Below are 15,676 nucleotides of genomic sequence, written 5' to 3'. Positions count from 1 at the left end.
TGGCATTCTGGGTTTGTTTGCTCTGCTTGTGGAGGGGTAAGGTTCTGAAGGTTCAATATCTAAYAGTTATTAGTTTTTTCCTGTGCCCTGCAGGGCACCTTGTTTGTTAAATAAACAGGGTTTTTCCACTTTCATCCAGAAAATTAATTTTGGCAGGAAGGGATTGCTGAAACCCTTTTCTTTAGAGGAAATGTTCATTCCAGAGCATTTTCTCCTAAAACTGTCTCTAAACTGAGACACATGGAAACTTGCACAATAATAAATATCTCTGTTCATTCTACTCTCCAAACTAAAACAGTTCAACAGAAATATTTGTGGAGCAAAGCCATGCATATGAGAATATCCCTGTAAAAATCCTGTTTGGTTGTGTAGTTACCTGGCAGACACATTYGTCGTGAAGGAAACACATTCATTAACAAATGTCAGTGGTGTTGTCCCAGTGATGTCTTCCCATTGGGCAGGGGTGGTTCCTCCTGAAATGACACAGGTTTAAAAATAAAACTAAAATGAAGCAAATTTGCAACTATTTTTCTCCTCAGAAATATTTTAGAATTTTTTATTGCTGTGAAACCAGTAATAATCCCAGACATGCCTACTCCTTGGGTCCACATTCTTCCACTAATGCTAGTATGACTGGATGGGTTTACCCTAAGAAAACTAAGTGCCCAAAGGATTTTTAAGTGATGAGCCCCGTAGCTCAGGATTAAAATAATTAATTMAATTAAATGCTTGCAGTCTCTTAAGAAAGACTCAAGGAGAAGCTCATCACTTTTGGAGTCATGGCAAGTAAAGTGTTTAGCTCCTCTATTTTTCTCCTAAGCATCCTGCAACATTAGGTCCATACTTCACTTACTCAGAGGTATGTTGGTTCCCAAGAAACAAACTGTAACAAAGATGCAAAAAACCCACCAAACCCCAAGTCCAGGATTATATTACACAACCCTTGTTAGGGCAAACAACAACTGTAATTTCTGGTACAAAGTAATTGTTTGGAAAGTAGTTTATTTTCACAGCTTCTTGCCGCAGTGAGGTTTCCACCCAGCTTCCCGTGTGTAATCCGCTCAGCATTTCCAACCCCCAGGAAATGACAGTTTCCAGATGCACATGGAGAGTTCCAGCAGTGGCAGCCTACCTGTGATGCTGCAYAGTAACCTCAGAGTGGGTGTGTCACCTCCGTAGCCATTCATGAGCCCATCGGCGGAGGCCTTGGGCACTGGAATTGTCATCGTGATGGGCTTRTGGAATTTCCTTCTCCTGGGCTCCAGCGTGACTATGGGGCTGAAGGTAGCCTTGTTRCCCAAAATCTTCTTTGTAAGTTCAGTGTGCATAGGTTGAGCCTTTCCAAAGCAACAGAAAATAACAGAGCAGTTACTTGAAAACAATTTAATGATGTGTCAAGTGCTGGGTCTRTACATTGGCCACAAAACCCTTAACTTTTTAGACTAAATAGCACCATTCATCATGAAAATCTGCAGACAGAAGAACTGACTGTCAGTAAGAAGGGGAGACCTCACTTTTTTAACTTTCCCATGCCTACCTCCTCTTCCTATCCCCYTTCTTGACACTTGGCAGATTTTTACAATATTAATTTAAATTCACTTAACCAGTAGCAAACGATAACCTGGTCACTTCTTCCCCCTGAGAACAAGCTCTGAGCTGTTTTAATGAGCTATTCAGCTAATCCCAGGAGATTTCAACAARCACAGYCTCCTGGACARKGTAAATTAGGGATGTATGYAKCAGGAGGACAGGATGGAGACAGGGRAAAGACCWYCYTCTCTTTGAGRAGTGAATTGTTARGCTGGYTCCTTCACACTGAAAATCTGTACATGTACTATTTGTAGCACATTTAATTATTGCAGCACTTTGTACTTCTCTGATGCCTTTCATAAGAAGTATTCAGGAAATTCTATGACCTACACTAATACCATTATCACCACCACCAAAATCTCTTCCCAAAATTATACACACAGTTAACACATAAGACTCTGAATAAACGGGAAAATCCAAAGCTTTCACTACTTGCTTTGACTTTCATGTGGATTGTTTTTCTTTTATTGTTTTTACTAAGAGCACTGTAGACAACATACAACATGATATGCAGAATATGCTGGTTCTTTATTCTAACAAGGTGATGTTTTACCAAAAAAAAAAAAAGCAACCAAGTGAAGCTTGGTGAATGCTTCACTGTACCTGGAGGCCAACACGAATTCKCTTGGTGAGAGCCCCTTCTGGGAAGACTGCCTGCACTTGTGGGACCACAGTGCTGCTCAGCACCCCTCCCTCGGGCCCGATGAGGTTGCTGTCCTGTTTGATCCGGGACACCACTGCGAAGTACTGAGGGAAATCCCGCGTGATGATGCGGCAGATCCTCTTCTTCTCAAGCTCCTCTGGAGTGTCAAGTACTGGAAGGCAAAAGAGCAGATTTTTTCAGAAGGCAAGGGTCTTGTAGGAGCAGTACAGAGACCTTCAAACTGCACTCAAGCTTCTCACAGTTGGGTGCAACTTACACAAAGTATTTTGTCTAGAAATWATGGGAAAAGGAAACACACCCCTGTGTTGGGCTAAACCAGAGCAATCAAGAAAGAACAGACAGACAGACAGAGCTGCAAAGTGAAGGCAGCTTAAGGCAGCAAACACTGACAACACCTCCAAAATCAGCAGCCAAACAAGCAAAGGGATTGGTCCAAGCCCCTTTCTACCTCAAATATTTACAGTGTCTGAACTAGTACCAATGAAATGGGACTTCAAAATGAAATAGCATCAAAACACAAGTTCAGCTTTAATTCTGTGAGTTGGCTTGTTTRCTTTGGGGTTTGTGAGCTTTTCTGTAAAAAAACCCAAAATTAATAACAAATTCTGCAGCTCCCAGACAGCCCGAGGCCATTCTGTTCTCACAGAAAGCAAGAGTACCCATGACTGACATTTCCTCCCACACATGGAGCTGCTTTGAAAGGATTAGAATGGTAATTGCCTTGTTTTGGAAAGATGTTTGCTATGGAAGCTTTTCATTTAACACTGTGAAAAAGAACAGGAGAAAACACAAGTCTGGAGTGTGTTCTCAGCTCCACAAAGGGAACCATCCTGTCCCACTACTTCAGCAGCCCATGCAAGGGAAGTGAGCACCACGGTAAAAGCTGTTCCCCCCAGGTACAGAAGTAACATGGGAGCATGACAAGAAATGAAGTCCCACTGGATACCTTCATCCATCCCATTCAGGATTTCATTCAGTTCATCCTCGGTGTATTCACAGAAATGCTCCTTCCAGCTGTCCCCGTTCTCGCTGCGCAGGATCACCAGCTCTCTCTCCTTCCCACGCAGGGCAGCAAAATGGGGAATCTCCACAATCACGGGCCTGGCACAGCAACACAGCGCATTAAATGCACACGGGAGAGAGGAAGAAACAGGATTAACAGCAACTCTATTCAGTCTGCTACAAAGTGACCTGGAATTCTACCTATTTGGCTGGAATACTTTGGCACAATCCTAAACTAGCAGGCCACTAACACAGACTAGATTTTTACAGGGACCCAGTAAGTGCTGAAGGACAGATGAAAAAGTGCATTCACCTCTTTCCACAGTGTGAATGAGATTTGGTAAGACAATAGTGCTTATCTGGAAATTTRGTGATTGTTTTTGCAAATCCATCAAAAACTCATGCTTGTTTCAGTTGTCACTACTGTCTGGGTTAACCTGTGCAACTTCATTTCAAAGAGAATCTACTGTAATGTATAGGAATAGTGAGACAAATTCTGATCTCACTTATACTAGTGCAAATCAGAATAATTTCATTGCAATCCAGAGATGATTGTTTCCTGGACCGATTTAATTTCTTTCTAATTCTATATATTCCAATGAATTTATTCCTGATTTACACCCTGGGAGCAATACAGGAAATCTGATGAGATTGTCTGGGTTTCTACTGCAGTATAAGAGATAAGAATTTGCCTTGTTGCCTTGAAAGTCAACATCTGCATCAGCATATGCACCCATATATATATACATACACATATACAATAGATATGTGTACATATAATACATCTGTATTGAGATATACATATACATACATAYTCTTAGAAATAAGAGAGAAGATATAAATGTATTTGTAGATACACTTCTCTAATTAGAGGACTCACACAGGTTACCATATATGCAGTAAATGCCATGTGCTCTATCACACCAGGTATCCAACACATAACTTATAGATTGATCAGTACTTGATAGGAAAAAAAACAGTTTAAAATTTACAGTAGATTCTTTTTTTTTGTGGTCCCAATCCAGGTTGCTTTGCTACAGACATCAAGCACAGAACTAGAAAGATTTCATGCCAAAACAAAAATGAAGGCCACAGTACTTGAAGAAAAAGATACAAACATACCACCAAAACAAAACCACAAACCACAAAGGTTGAAAAATGGTCCACTAAGGGTTAAGTGTACAAAATTTCAAATGATAGAAAGGGACAATATCATGGGCATAATGACATAAAAAAATCATATTGCAGAAGGAGGAGAAGAATGGGGAGGTCAGCATCCATCAATTTGTTTCAAGTGTCTCCTACCCAAGGAATTTGGTCCCAGGAGGCCCCAGCTGAAGGATTCGGCTGACCAAGCTTTCTCCCTCATTAAGTGGGGGAGGAGCCGTAGGCAGATGAAGTTTACTGAGTACATCCAAAGCAGCAGTGAAAGAAAGAACATAAATAAACTTTATGTATTTTTTGTGCCAGAACGCCAGTGCCACTGTCTGGTCCACAGAGTGGAATTAGGCTGTACACTGAATAAGGTTCCGTCCTAGCCATGACAATTTGGTGACCCAAATCAGAAAAGCAGTTTTGTTAATTTAGGATCTTTTCTTTTTTAGGGGAGTTTTGGCCGTGTACTCAAGGGGAGCAGGATCTGGACCTTAGAATGMACCTCTGCAAACATTTCTACAGTGATTTTCTGATCTCACTGCCAGCACAACACTTTGGAAAATGCTTGCAGGAAGGGCGCAAAGATCTGAGAATGAATAAACTACMCTATATGCTTGTCTTGCAGGGGAGACACTCTCATCAGATAGGGAAACCATTACAAAAGAATGGGAGACATACTTAAAATCCATTTGTGTGTGACAAAGATAATGGGAAGACTGAATGTGACAGCACAGTATTTCTTCTGCTCTTTAGATTTCTTTCTCCTTCCTTTTAGAAGTGACCAAGAYGTGAAAAGAATAAGTGATAGCACTAACAAAGATGGTGGCTCTGATGACTGCCTGTTATAACAGGATTTTAAAGCAACTGAGTTGTTTCCAAATGGATTTAAACCATTGCTGTTTACAGTCACTTTTTTAACAGTTTCTGAATGAAGTTATTTWCTGCATTAGAAGGGGTTCCTTCAATCATCCACTTTTGGATGTCACAGTTGATAAGGAGAATGGTTGCTAAAACAAATTTTCAAAAGTGCAGATAACTGCTGCTTTCAGCTGAAAATTGCTAAGATGAGCTCAGCAGCAGATAGAAATCTGATCTTTCTAYGGGCTTTGCAGCATAGGACAAAAGAAATCATCAAAAAATTTCAGGGTTGTCCTATTGTGTAATTTAGCGATGTCAACCCCAGAAAAATTCAAGGCACTGTGCTTCCGTGACAGTCCAAATTACCAATACCACAACACAAGACTCTAAAATAAGCTCCTGCACCTTGTGTTGTGTATGTAGCAGGCTTCACATTTGGGGTTTATATCAGTGCAGAACTATTAATTTTTTTAATATAGTATGAACTGCCTTTTCTGGCTGAAAAGTCTTTTCCCTCTATAATATCAMAACACTGAGCAATAATTACACCCAAGGAAGCACACTAACCACAGTGCTGGTGGTTCAAACACCCATTTTGAAAGGAGAAGGTATAAAAGCTTTGTGAATCATTCACTGACAGCTGCTCTGCATTTCACACCACTGCTCTATTTGTTACCACACGTTACAGAGAYCTTTCTCATTTCAAGCTCGAAAAGGAACCATTTCAGTGCAACGCAAGCACAAAAAGAGGCTGAAGGTTTTCCTTCGGGCCCCCCTTACCCAAGGAACTGCGCCCCAGAAGGTCCCACTTCGATGAGGCGGCTGGCCAGCCCCTCTCCCTCCACCATGGGCGGCATGGTGGCCAGCCTGTGGCGCTTCACCAGGCGGCAGGTGACGCGCGTCGGCGCCGTGCATTTCCGCGGGGGGATGATGATGCGCAGCCCGTTGTGCCGGCAGCCCCGCATGGCGCCGCCGCGAGCGTCCACCATGAAGCTCACCAGGAAGCTGGAAAAACAGGGAAATGATGAGACACGGAGCACATCACCCCTTCCCTCGGTTATGGTCCACATACGTGACAAACGACGTATGTAAACAGAGCTCTTGCTCAAGAGGTACAATGAGAAAAAGCCTTTCTCCCATGTGAAGCACCAAATCATGCTGAGTTCATTAGTAATTAAACTGGCAACTACTGCCTGAGAGTTCTCCACAGAAAGTCTTACATCATAGGGCTGCTGTTGGTAAAAACCAGCAGACACTAATAAATGTGAACATGTGTACCTATTGAAAAGGGCAAATATTGCTACTCTGTACCTGCAAGCAGCTGTATTTAAAGCTSACACTCTTTAAATACTTCACAAGCAAATACATCTTATTGAAGAAAATTACTTATGATTCAAAAATATAAAGCCAATTCTAATTGGAAGGCTTGAGCGGTTTTTTGTTTTGTTTTGTTTTTGTTTTTTAGCTTCTCAATATAATTTTCTAGTTATCTGATAAACTCTAATTTCTTAGAAGAAAGGGTTCTGCATATTAAAAACATCGAATTTCACTCTGGAGTGCATGAATACAATTCATACTCCATCAGTGGGATTATCACCTATTTAAATAAAAAACCCCAGTATATCATTATGGTTTGAAGACAAATTTTGGGGTTTGGTCAGATGAGAAGAGCTAGAGTCACTATATAAGAAGTTTATTTATGGATTTTTGGTATTCTGTGTTACCTTGTACAGCCATACAATGTCCCACTGGAAAATTTAGAGATGCAAAAGGCCATCTACAGCTCCCTGCTTCTAGCACAAGGTAAGTTATTAATTTATTTTTCTTTAAAAGGGAGAAAAACATTTCATTTTGTTTGGAATTTCTCTTGCTATGAATTTTCTATAGTTCCACATATAACCAACAGGTAGATTTTGACAGATTGGGGACATTCTTGGTAAAGGTGTAGAACTACTTCCATTTTTTTTTTACTTGTTTGTTAGAGGATCATGCCTGATGTGGGATGGGAATGTCAGGTTGCTGGAACTGAAAATAAGAGTAGATGAGACAGAACGGTGTCAGGCCTACTTCTAGCCACTAAAATAGAACCAGCAYATGGRGARTCGCAGAAATGCTACTGAAGGACCTGCAATAGAGAAAAGCCCTTATAACAGGAGTAACAAACACAGGGATTTTTCCACTGCCCCCTTGACCGTTCTGTGCAACAAACATTGCATCCATTCATTGTCCACACAGCTACRAGAATTCCACATGCTGTAAAAACACAACACTCCACACACCGTGCAGGTCAGAGATGGACGATGGGAAGGAGCCACAAGCGCCAGTCGGAAGCACACCATGCACCACGGATGCCAGTCTGTCTCACACATGCAGGCTCCTAGTCTACTGCCATTCAGATACCTCTAGGCTTTGCTTAGGGGAAAACTCTGGGTAGTACAACCATTAGCTCATTCCTTAGAGGTTGGTGTTTCTGTGGTTTTAACAAGGGGGAGAAAAAGAAAATGAAAACATTTTACAGCTTCCATTGTCTGGGGATTAGTTGAGAAAAATGGGAGCTTCCTTCACAWAATACATTTTTTKTACATGTTAGAGCCYAGATAAAAGAAGAGCTTAAGAGACACTAAATGCTCAGTTGTGCACTAATGCTCTTGGCTTGCGCTGCAATTGCCCCTGAAGTGCATRAAGTGGTGTTATCCAAGTGGTTCTGGGTAATATTTCAGAGAATGTGTCCAAGTCTCCAGTACAACGGGTGTGTTTGAGGCAGCTAGTGACACTGCTGGAAGAAGAGTTTCTCATTTTACAGCTACTGCTAAGAGAAACACAAACGCTCCCCCCACAACTACCACAAGCTAATGACAGCTCTGACTGAATTAAAACAGCATTCACATTTTTCATTGTGCAAGCTGTCATCAACACAATATTTAGGATTCAGTTATTTTCTTTACTGACATAATAATCAGGATTGTGTGCTTTAACACAATTGTGTGCTTCTTTTGCTATCCATCACAAAATATTCCTGCTGGGTCACCTGCTGTCCTATGTCCTCCTCGGGTTATCTCCCTGCGTGCCTCAGCAATGCCAAACCTGCTGTTCACTGCCAGAAGAACACAGACACACCAAAGRGGAGGATCCAAACCAAATAATATCCCTTATGACAACAATTATGGGATCTTTGAATAGGAYTGTAACTCCTTCTTTCATTCTGAGTTTACTGAATATGCCTGGTAGGTCAGTAAATCTATCAGTCCATCTGACTTCATCAGTCTCTCACTGGAAGCAACCATGACTCCAAAGAGTGGAAAAACCAGCAAAGATAAGGCTCTTGGAAGAGAGATAACACTGCTAGGATAAAACCAGTAGGATATTATTATTATTCATTGTGAAAACAGCTGTTTCTATCATAAGGTAGAAGGTTTTATATCTAAGGTAGTTATTAAGACAAGCAGAACAGTGTGAGGACAGCACAGAAAAATTAATGCCAATTATCACTTCAACTGTGGAAGAGCCAGTTCCCAAATCCAGCTGTAGAATACTATGGAATTGCTGGAGAACAGATTTTGGAGAACTAGAATGAATATAGTGCCAAGGAAAGAAASTGCAGGGGACAATCTCTGAGCTCTAGACCTGTGGCATAAGCCTAAAAGGGCAGAACACTGACACAGGGTTTGCAGACACAGAGTGTAAAAATACATCYTTTTCCACCATACCAYCCTGTTTATCTCCCATCTTCTTGCWACATTCGTTTTTCATCCACTTATTTAATCCAATTTCTTTTCATCCTTTCTTTTTTTTTACTCAGCACATTTAATGTAACTTTTGGTTATACAAGAGAGTAAAGCAAATATTAATAAGAAAACATTTTCTGTATCACAGCAGTCTCCTACTGTCTGCCTATTTGCCACATAACAGGGCATCTGGATGGTGCCATTGTGGTTCCAGGACTTGAAGAGCTTTTCCCTTTTGAAGGTGTGTGTCTATCAATGTACAAATAATTCATACAAAACTAATGCATGACATAGAACATGCTTTCTGAAATGTGCATTTRGGAAAGTGAAAAATTTGTATGACTAATATAAAGTCAATGTAAAATTCAAGCTAATTATTTTGCTGCCCACGCACACACACATCATTTTTCTTCTTCCACCTCTGTTACCAAGTGTTGTTAAGTGATAGGAAGAGATTGCACAAACAACACTAGCAGAGATGGCAGATGAAGCCATCACTCTGGGAAGWGATATCTTACCATGCTAAATTCCCATGGCCACAAAGCAAATAGTGCAAACATAACACTAGCATATGAATAACCCTAACATCCTAAATGCTCCCTGAAGCTAAGGAGCATCCTCAGAGCTTACTCCATTTTTTAACTGCATGGAGCACTACTACAGGGACTATCAGCCATCTAAATACAGAGAATGATGAGGAGAAGGGATCATTAAAGAGAAACACAAATGGTGGAGAAGAGTTTGAGAGGGGGGAAAAGAGAAAGAAAATACCCGGTTAATAAAATGGATTAAAGGAACTTGAATGCAAATTTCATTAAAGTGATGATTCAAAGTCAAAGCAGATTGCAGGTTAAAGCTGCATCTTTCTCAGTACTAAACAGTCTTTGAGTAAGGTTCATTTCCTGTTTTAAAGGTTGTGTAAGAAATGAAGCATGACTCAAACATGTGATCCTGGCAGTCTTGCAAATTGGATCAATACTGAGATTTCCTGAGCTTTGCTAAGGTGGTAGTACAATACAATAGATAAATCGGTGTAACAAATCGAGTTTGGGGAAATCATTTTAAAGAGAATGAAGGGGAAATCAGGATTCTTTTTCTAAAGCAAAAATAAAGTAAAAAAGCTATTTTTAAAGGAATCAGACTGCAGAGAAGTCTATATATGCTTCTGTTAAACACACAGCAGTCAGCTCAAGCATCATCCATTCTTTCTCAATTTAGCAATACTTACTCATAAATTAGAGGCCATTTCACTCTCTTCAATTTTAGATCAGTTAAAAACTACATGGTTGCCTTACGAAAAGGCATATCAAAGAATRCTGGCTGTAGTGGCCTAGTGGTTGAGTATATATACAAAAGGCCCCTCAGTCTTTCAGGCTGTTTCTGTGGCTTCTACAGAGAGTAGAGCAAACAGCTCTCAGGATTTCTGCTTGATCAAAACACAGACAAAACCTATGCATTGGACAGAGGGGTCAAAAAGTTGGGGTGTATTTCCATGAAATATTTCGATTTTAGATCTTAGCCTGACTTATTCCTATTGCTGATTTTATTCATATAGAATTAACTTTATTCTATATCTATCCTCATGTGAAAGATAACAGCAGGATGAACACAGACTCTGGAAATTGGATGTGTCAGTGCTGGAGGGGATGAAGGAACTACTTGTCATGTGCACTGTGAGGAGTCCCTGTCGTGTCAGAGCTTTGCAGAGTTTCAGGTGGCCGCAACCGCAAGCGTGGGGACACTCRTTCTGCAGAGTCACGGGAGAGCCATGCAAACCCAGCAGCTGAGGGGGCTTTCCAGGACAGGCAGCATCTTGGAACACACAGAACCAAAAGAGGCAAAGTCTCCACCACCACTTCCACACTTTCAGCTCAGGTTCAGTTGCTCTTCCCGAGCAGCTGGGCAGGCACACATGCGCTCGTCAGGTAGCAGGGAACAAAGCTCCAACCAGAGCACACCCCGTGTAGACACAGTTARGAACTTTTCAGCACACCTTTTCTTAATTTATAAAAGAAACTGGGAAACAAGGAGATAGCAGCATTCAGTGTTAGTCGCAGTGTGAAGAAGCAGAAACAGACAATCAGGGTGCTTCAGCCATCGGAAAGTGTTCAGTGGGAGAAGGAAACCGGAGAGAGGATGAAACTCAGAAAAAAGGCCTTGATCCAGCTCCCACTGAAGTCAACAGCAAAGTCATTCAACTACCTCAGAGTGCTTTCCAGCAGGCTGCAAATATGCCATCCAGAAACAAGGAAAATACACATTCCAGGAGGACAAAAAACATGATCCTAACATAGGAAACCGCTAGAACCTTAACTTCTGATAACATTCTCTTGACTACATTAGCTGCTGAGAAATTCAGTGACATGGCCTAAAAATACAGGTGTGTATTTTGGGGGCTTAATTAGCTATTTTATAATTTGCAGAGCTTAATATTTAGGGTAATTTTCACCTTTCTAGGGTTAGGCTGAAGGAGGTGAAGAGGTATTGTGCCAATTAACTCAGCTTGGCAAGGGAAGATAATTCCCTCCTTTGGGAAGAATCACCTTCAGGTGTTCTGTGCAGAATGCAATGTGCCAGTGGTTCAAGCATTGATTAACTGTCACACAAAAATATATGTCTAGCATGAAAAATAAAATATACTAAGTCTGGGCTGTTATTCTACTAGTTCAAACATGGTGGCACAATTTGAAAAATGTGACTTGGAGAGTGGCTCTGCAATATTCTTTATCCAGACAAGTGAGATAAAAAGCCACCTAGTAATATATTAATTACAGTGGTTTGTGTTGAATTATCGGGGTGGGGGGGATTCCTTCTTTAAATATTAATATTAAACCATGCCACCAACAAAGAAAAGGTATTGTTAAATACATCAATGGTTAAAACAATCTAGGATTGTAAAAAGAGCTTTGCTAAGACTTTCTGCAGGGGGCTTATTAAGTGTCCAGAATTCTTTTGTTATTGTAACAAAGCAGATGGGAGAAAGTGGACACTTACTGGRTAAGAAGAGAAGTAGGGCCTCATGTAACTATTACTGTTAGATTTATTTTTTCTCTTTGCTAATGTGCACTACCAAAACATTAAAGCGTCCTGAATTGAGGTAAGAGGGGAGGATAAATAGGGTGGGTGAGAAGTGCAATGTATTAAAGAAAGAAATTATGCAGAAGTTCACCTGCTGTTGTCAAGATCAAGACATGGAGAAGAGCATCTGCAATAGAATAGATGGTTTAACATCAAAAAGGAAAAGAAAGGGGGRAAAAAAGAATGAGTTAAATGAAATACTGAAATACTGGAAAAATGAAACAGATTTCAAAACCRAACACATGAACATATACATATATATGCATATTCATCACATGTAGGAAGGTAGAAGAGAGTATGGAATATAAGCCTATATAAACACCCTCGGTTCCAAGTGGTCACTACCAGTACAGCAGTAGAACTGGAGGGATCTGGTTTCTCTAATGACATTCTCACACTGGAAGCCAGACACCTTAAAATGCACAGTTGGATTCCGAGTAAAACTTTCAGGAGCAGATTAGGGGAAATGCTGCTTGGTTTAGGTATCCACATCTAAATTGTGGATCATGGGATATCAAAAGATAAGGACCCTGAGGTATTTCCAGCCAGCACTCCTGATAACAAAACAAATCACATTTTTCTTTTCTTTAAATCCTCTATTATAAACACATTGTCCTCCACTTCCTTCCATTTCAACATGTTTCTTGTCCTCCTTTTGTTCTACAAAGTAAGAAATTTCAAACTCTCATTTTGACCCGTTTAGGCTCTTAGTAATCACTTAGTGTCACGTGGACAATTAGTTTTTCAATGTCCCTTTTTATTACACAGATCTCTATTGCCATTTCCTTCTGTGAACACACTTTGCTATTAATGAAACACACTCAGTTTTTCCTCATTGTAACTTTCTGAACAAAGGTCATAAAGCTACAGCATAATTTGAAATCATTTAGACTTTCCGATTTAAGGAATGACTATCAGCTGGTCGCTGCCAGGTCCTGTTTCCAGAACGATTTCCAGGAAATCAATCTCACATTGAGGAAAAAAATATCATGGACTCAAAATACAACACTCGAAATATATTTTGTTTACCTTGTTAGCAAGGATCCAGCCTCCTTTTTTGCAGACATGCAGCTAAGAATGATAATTCACATTATTTGTCACAGTACGAGCTTCCCAATCCCTCATCTTTTCATTGATGGAAACAACAACTTCCAGCAAGATAAACTCACTAACAATATCCCAACTGTTTAATTAATATCAAGATACAAGTAGTGATACACTCTGACCATCCATTAGTGAAATATGGGCTTCTTCAGCAAATCATATAAAACAAATCAGGATCTTTCATCAACCAGGAGTTTTACTGTTAGTCAGAGTTGGAAAACCTGTGGAACTGCTGTGTATTTGCTCTAGCACACAAAATCCAGTTAATATCAAAGCACGCACCCAAAGTTCCTTCCTCACAGTGCCATGATGCCAGCAATGTGTCAGATTTGTTCTCTTATCTACTGTGCCTCTACACAGCTGTCAGGAAAATTCTTACAAATATAATCTATACAACTAATTTCACTGTATCACCAGAACACAGGTATCGAAACCGCATAGTTTTGCACAGCATTAATACTCTAAAAATGTTACAGTCATCCTTATCTCACCATTCATGCATATTCTTGTGGAAGATAAAAATATGCTACTGTCAAGCAATGCCTAAATGCTGCAAATCTTTCGGTTCAGTGATTTTTTGCTTTCCAACTTAATAAAATTACACATGTTCTTCCACAATAGGATATTGTGTGGTATGAGACTAAAACTGTGAAACACATTTGCATTTATGTAGGCAGTAGTTCTGTCTCTCACATTCTAGGAGGAAACTATAAATTATATCCCCTAATATTACCAACAAAGTCATAAAACTCTATCTTACCAGATATTTAAAACCCAAATGTTTTGGCATACTCAGAGATGGTTAACTTTGCTCAATATGTAAGGTCAAGTGGTTTTATCAGCAGAAGCAAATCTGATTGGTTGAAGGTGAGTTTAAGTGCAGGAACTCGTACTTTTTTCTTCAGCCAAAGTAGGAAACTACTTGTAAACTGTCAGCTGTTTAAAATGACCAGGAGACATTTATGCTGAGATTTTGAGAATCACAAGTGTTATTTCTTAAGACAGAAACATTATTGGAGTTTCAAAATGGTTGTCTAAGACTCTGTCTAAAGAACTTCCATTTTGTTCCTTCCTGATGAAATTATCAACATATTGAAGGAACAGTTACATTKAAATTTTAAATGGATGGTTAAAACATTTTCCCTTCTCAAATTTCAGACATGGAAGAAGTTTTGGTTAGTTACGCACAGGCTGAAATATGTGCCTGAGAAATTCCACACCAAGAGGAGAGATTTCTATGAATTTATCCTCTTGCCTGGGGGTGTTACACTGTGATCCACAGAAACACTTTCCTATAATGGGACATCAGTACGGACCATACAGTAATTTGGGGTTCACCACTGAACTGGTGCAGGGAGAGAAGAGGGTCATTTCTTTCCTCAGACTGTACAGAATGCAAACTTATTACATCTGGGAAAAATCAATTACTGCCTGATATTTTGCTGATATGTTATTTCCCAAAAATACAACCCAAATTCAATACATTTTCAGTGTTTTGGGCAAAACCAAGGCCACACCCTTGCACAGGACCACTGACAACGTCTATCTATGATTTCTTTGAAAATTCTAAGAGTTTCTTTTCATGACCATTAAATACTTCACTGCATGCCCCTAAGTGTCAGCAGTGCTGCTGCTTCATAAGAACCCACGGTGTGTGTCTGCATGTGGATGATGACAAGGCTATAAATCACAAATACATTTGTTATTCCAGCAGAGTGAGTGCAACAATCATTAACTTCTACAACTGTTTCGCTTTTAAAACAAGGTCTTACAAGCAAAACTCTAGTAGTCAATGTACTTTCCTAAGAGATGCACTCCAACAGTTTATTATCACTAAATGACTCAGATCAATCTAAACAAGTTAAAAATGAAGTGTTGTAAGATCTCTTTCAACAGCTGAGGAATAGTTGTTATAAGTTTCTTTATTAAATATTTAGTGGCAAGGTAGTGTGTATGTATAGAAAGAAGAATATAATTTGTATTGTGTTAAAAGTCACTAATTCTATCTAAGGGTGCAGAGAGTGCTGCTCCTATTGAAATCAGGGATCCTATGCTGGCATCCTGGGTCATCCCGAAAGATCAGAATCACTCATATTTTTTAAAAGAAAACCATAAAATGATTGCACATCCAAGAAATAAATGCCACTCTTCTARAAAGTATTCAATTCATCCTCTGCAATCACAGCAAAGACCTACCTTTCWGAAAGGGAAAACTAAGACATCCTTTGGAAAAAGTCTGTAAACTRTTTCGGGTTAGAATAAAGCACTAGAGCAATTTTAAAGCTTTCATACCAGCATATATAGAAACACATACATACTTTACATATCAAATGTTTTCATTTCATTTGTTAGTTTTAGAGTTCATGAGAAGCAAAACCAAACAGCACTGGTCACAACCAAATATCCTACGATTAGCTAACAAACAAACTTCTCATCTGTCACGTGAATCMATTTGGCAATATTGTCCCTGCTCTAGATCAGGACTGCCTGTCATTCCAAA

General features: G+C 39.8%; 1 protein-coding gene across 1 annotated transcript in view; it reads right to left on the bottom strand.

Moving 5' to 3' along the window:
* The window catches only part of ANK2 (ankyrin 2), a 175,550-nt gene that overhangs the window by 29,373 nt on the left and 130,501 nt on the right, over nt 1–15,676 (bottom strand). Inside the window, exons 27-32 of the mRNA XM_057382272.1 lie at nt 6,050–6,274; nt 4,562–4,660; nt 3,201–3,355; nt 2,194–2,405; nt 1,133–1,337; nt 377–473 (exon numbers count right to left, since the gene is read on the bottom strand). Of these exons, the coding sequence (XP_057238255.1) occupies nt 377–473; nt 1,133–1,337; nt 2,194–2,405; nt 3,201–3,355; nt 4,562–4,660; nt 6,050–6,274 (993 nt within the window). The remainder of the gene's footprint in view (nt 1–376; nt 474–1,132; nt 1,338–2,193; nt 2,406–3,200; nt 3,356–4,561; nt 4,661–6,049; nt 6,275–15,676) is intronic.

This window comes from Malurus melanocephalus, unplaced genomic scaffold, assembly GCF_030028575.1.
Source record: "Malurus melanocephalus ecotype Western Australia unplaced genomic scaffold, MMel_1.1 scaffold_561, whole genome shotgun sequence".
Classification (NCBI taxonomy): Eukaryota; Metazoa; Chordata; class Aves; order Passeriformes; family Maluridae; genus Malurus; species Malurus melanocephalus.
This window is presented reverse-complemented; position numbering and strand designations above follow the sequence as displayed.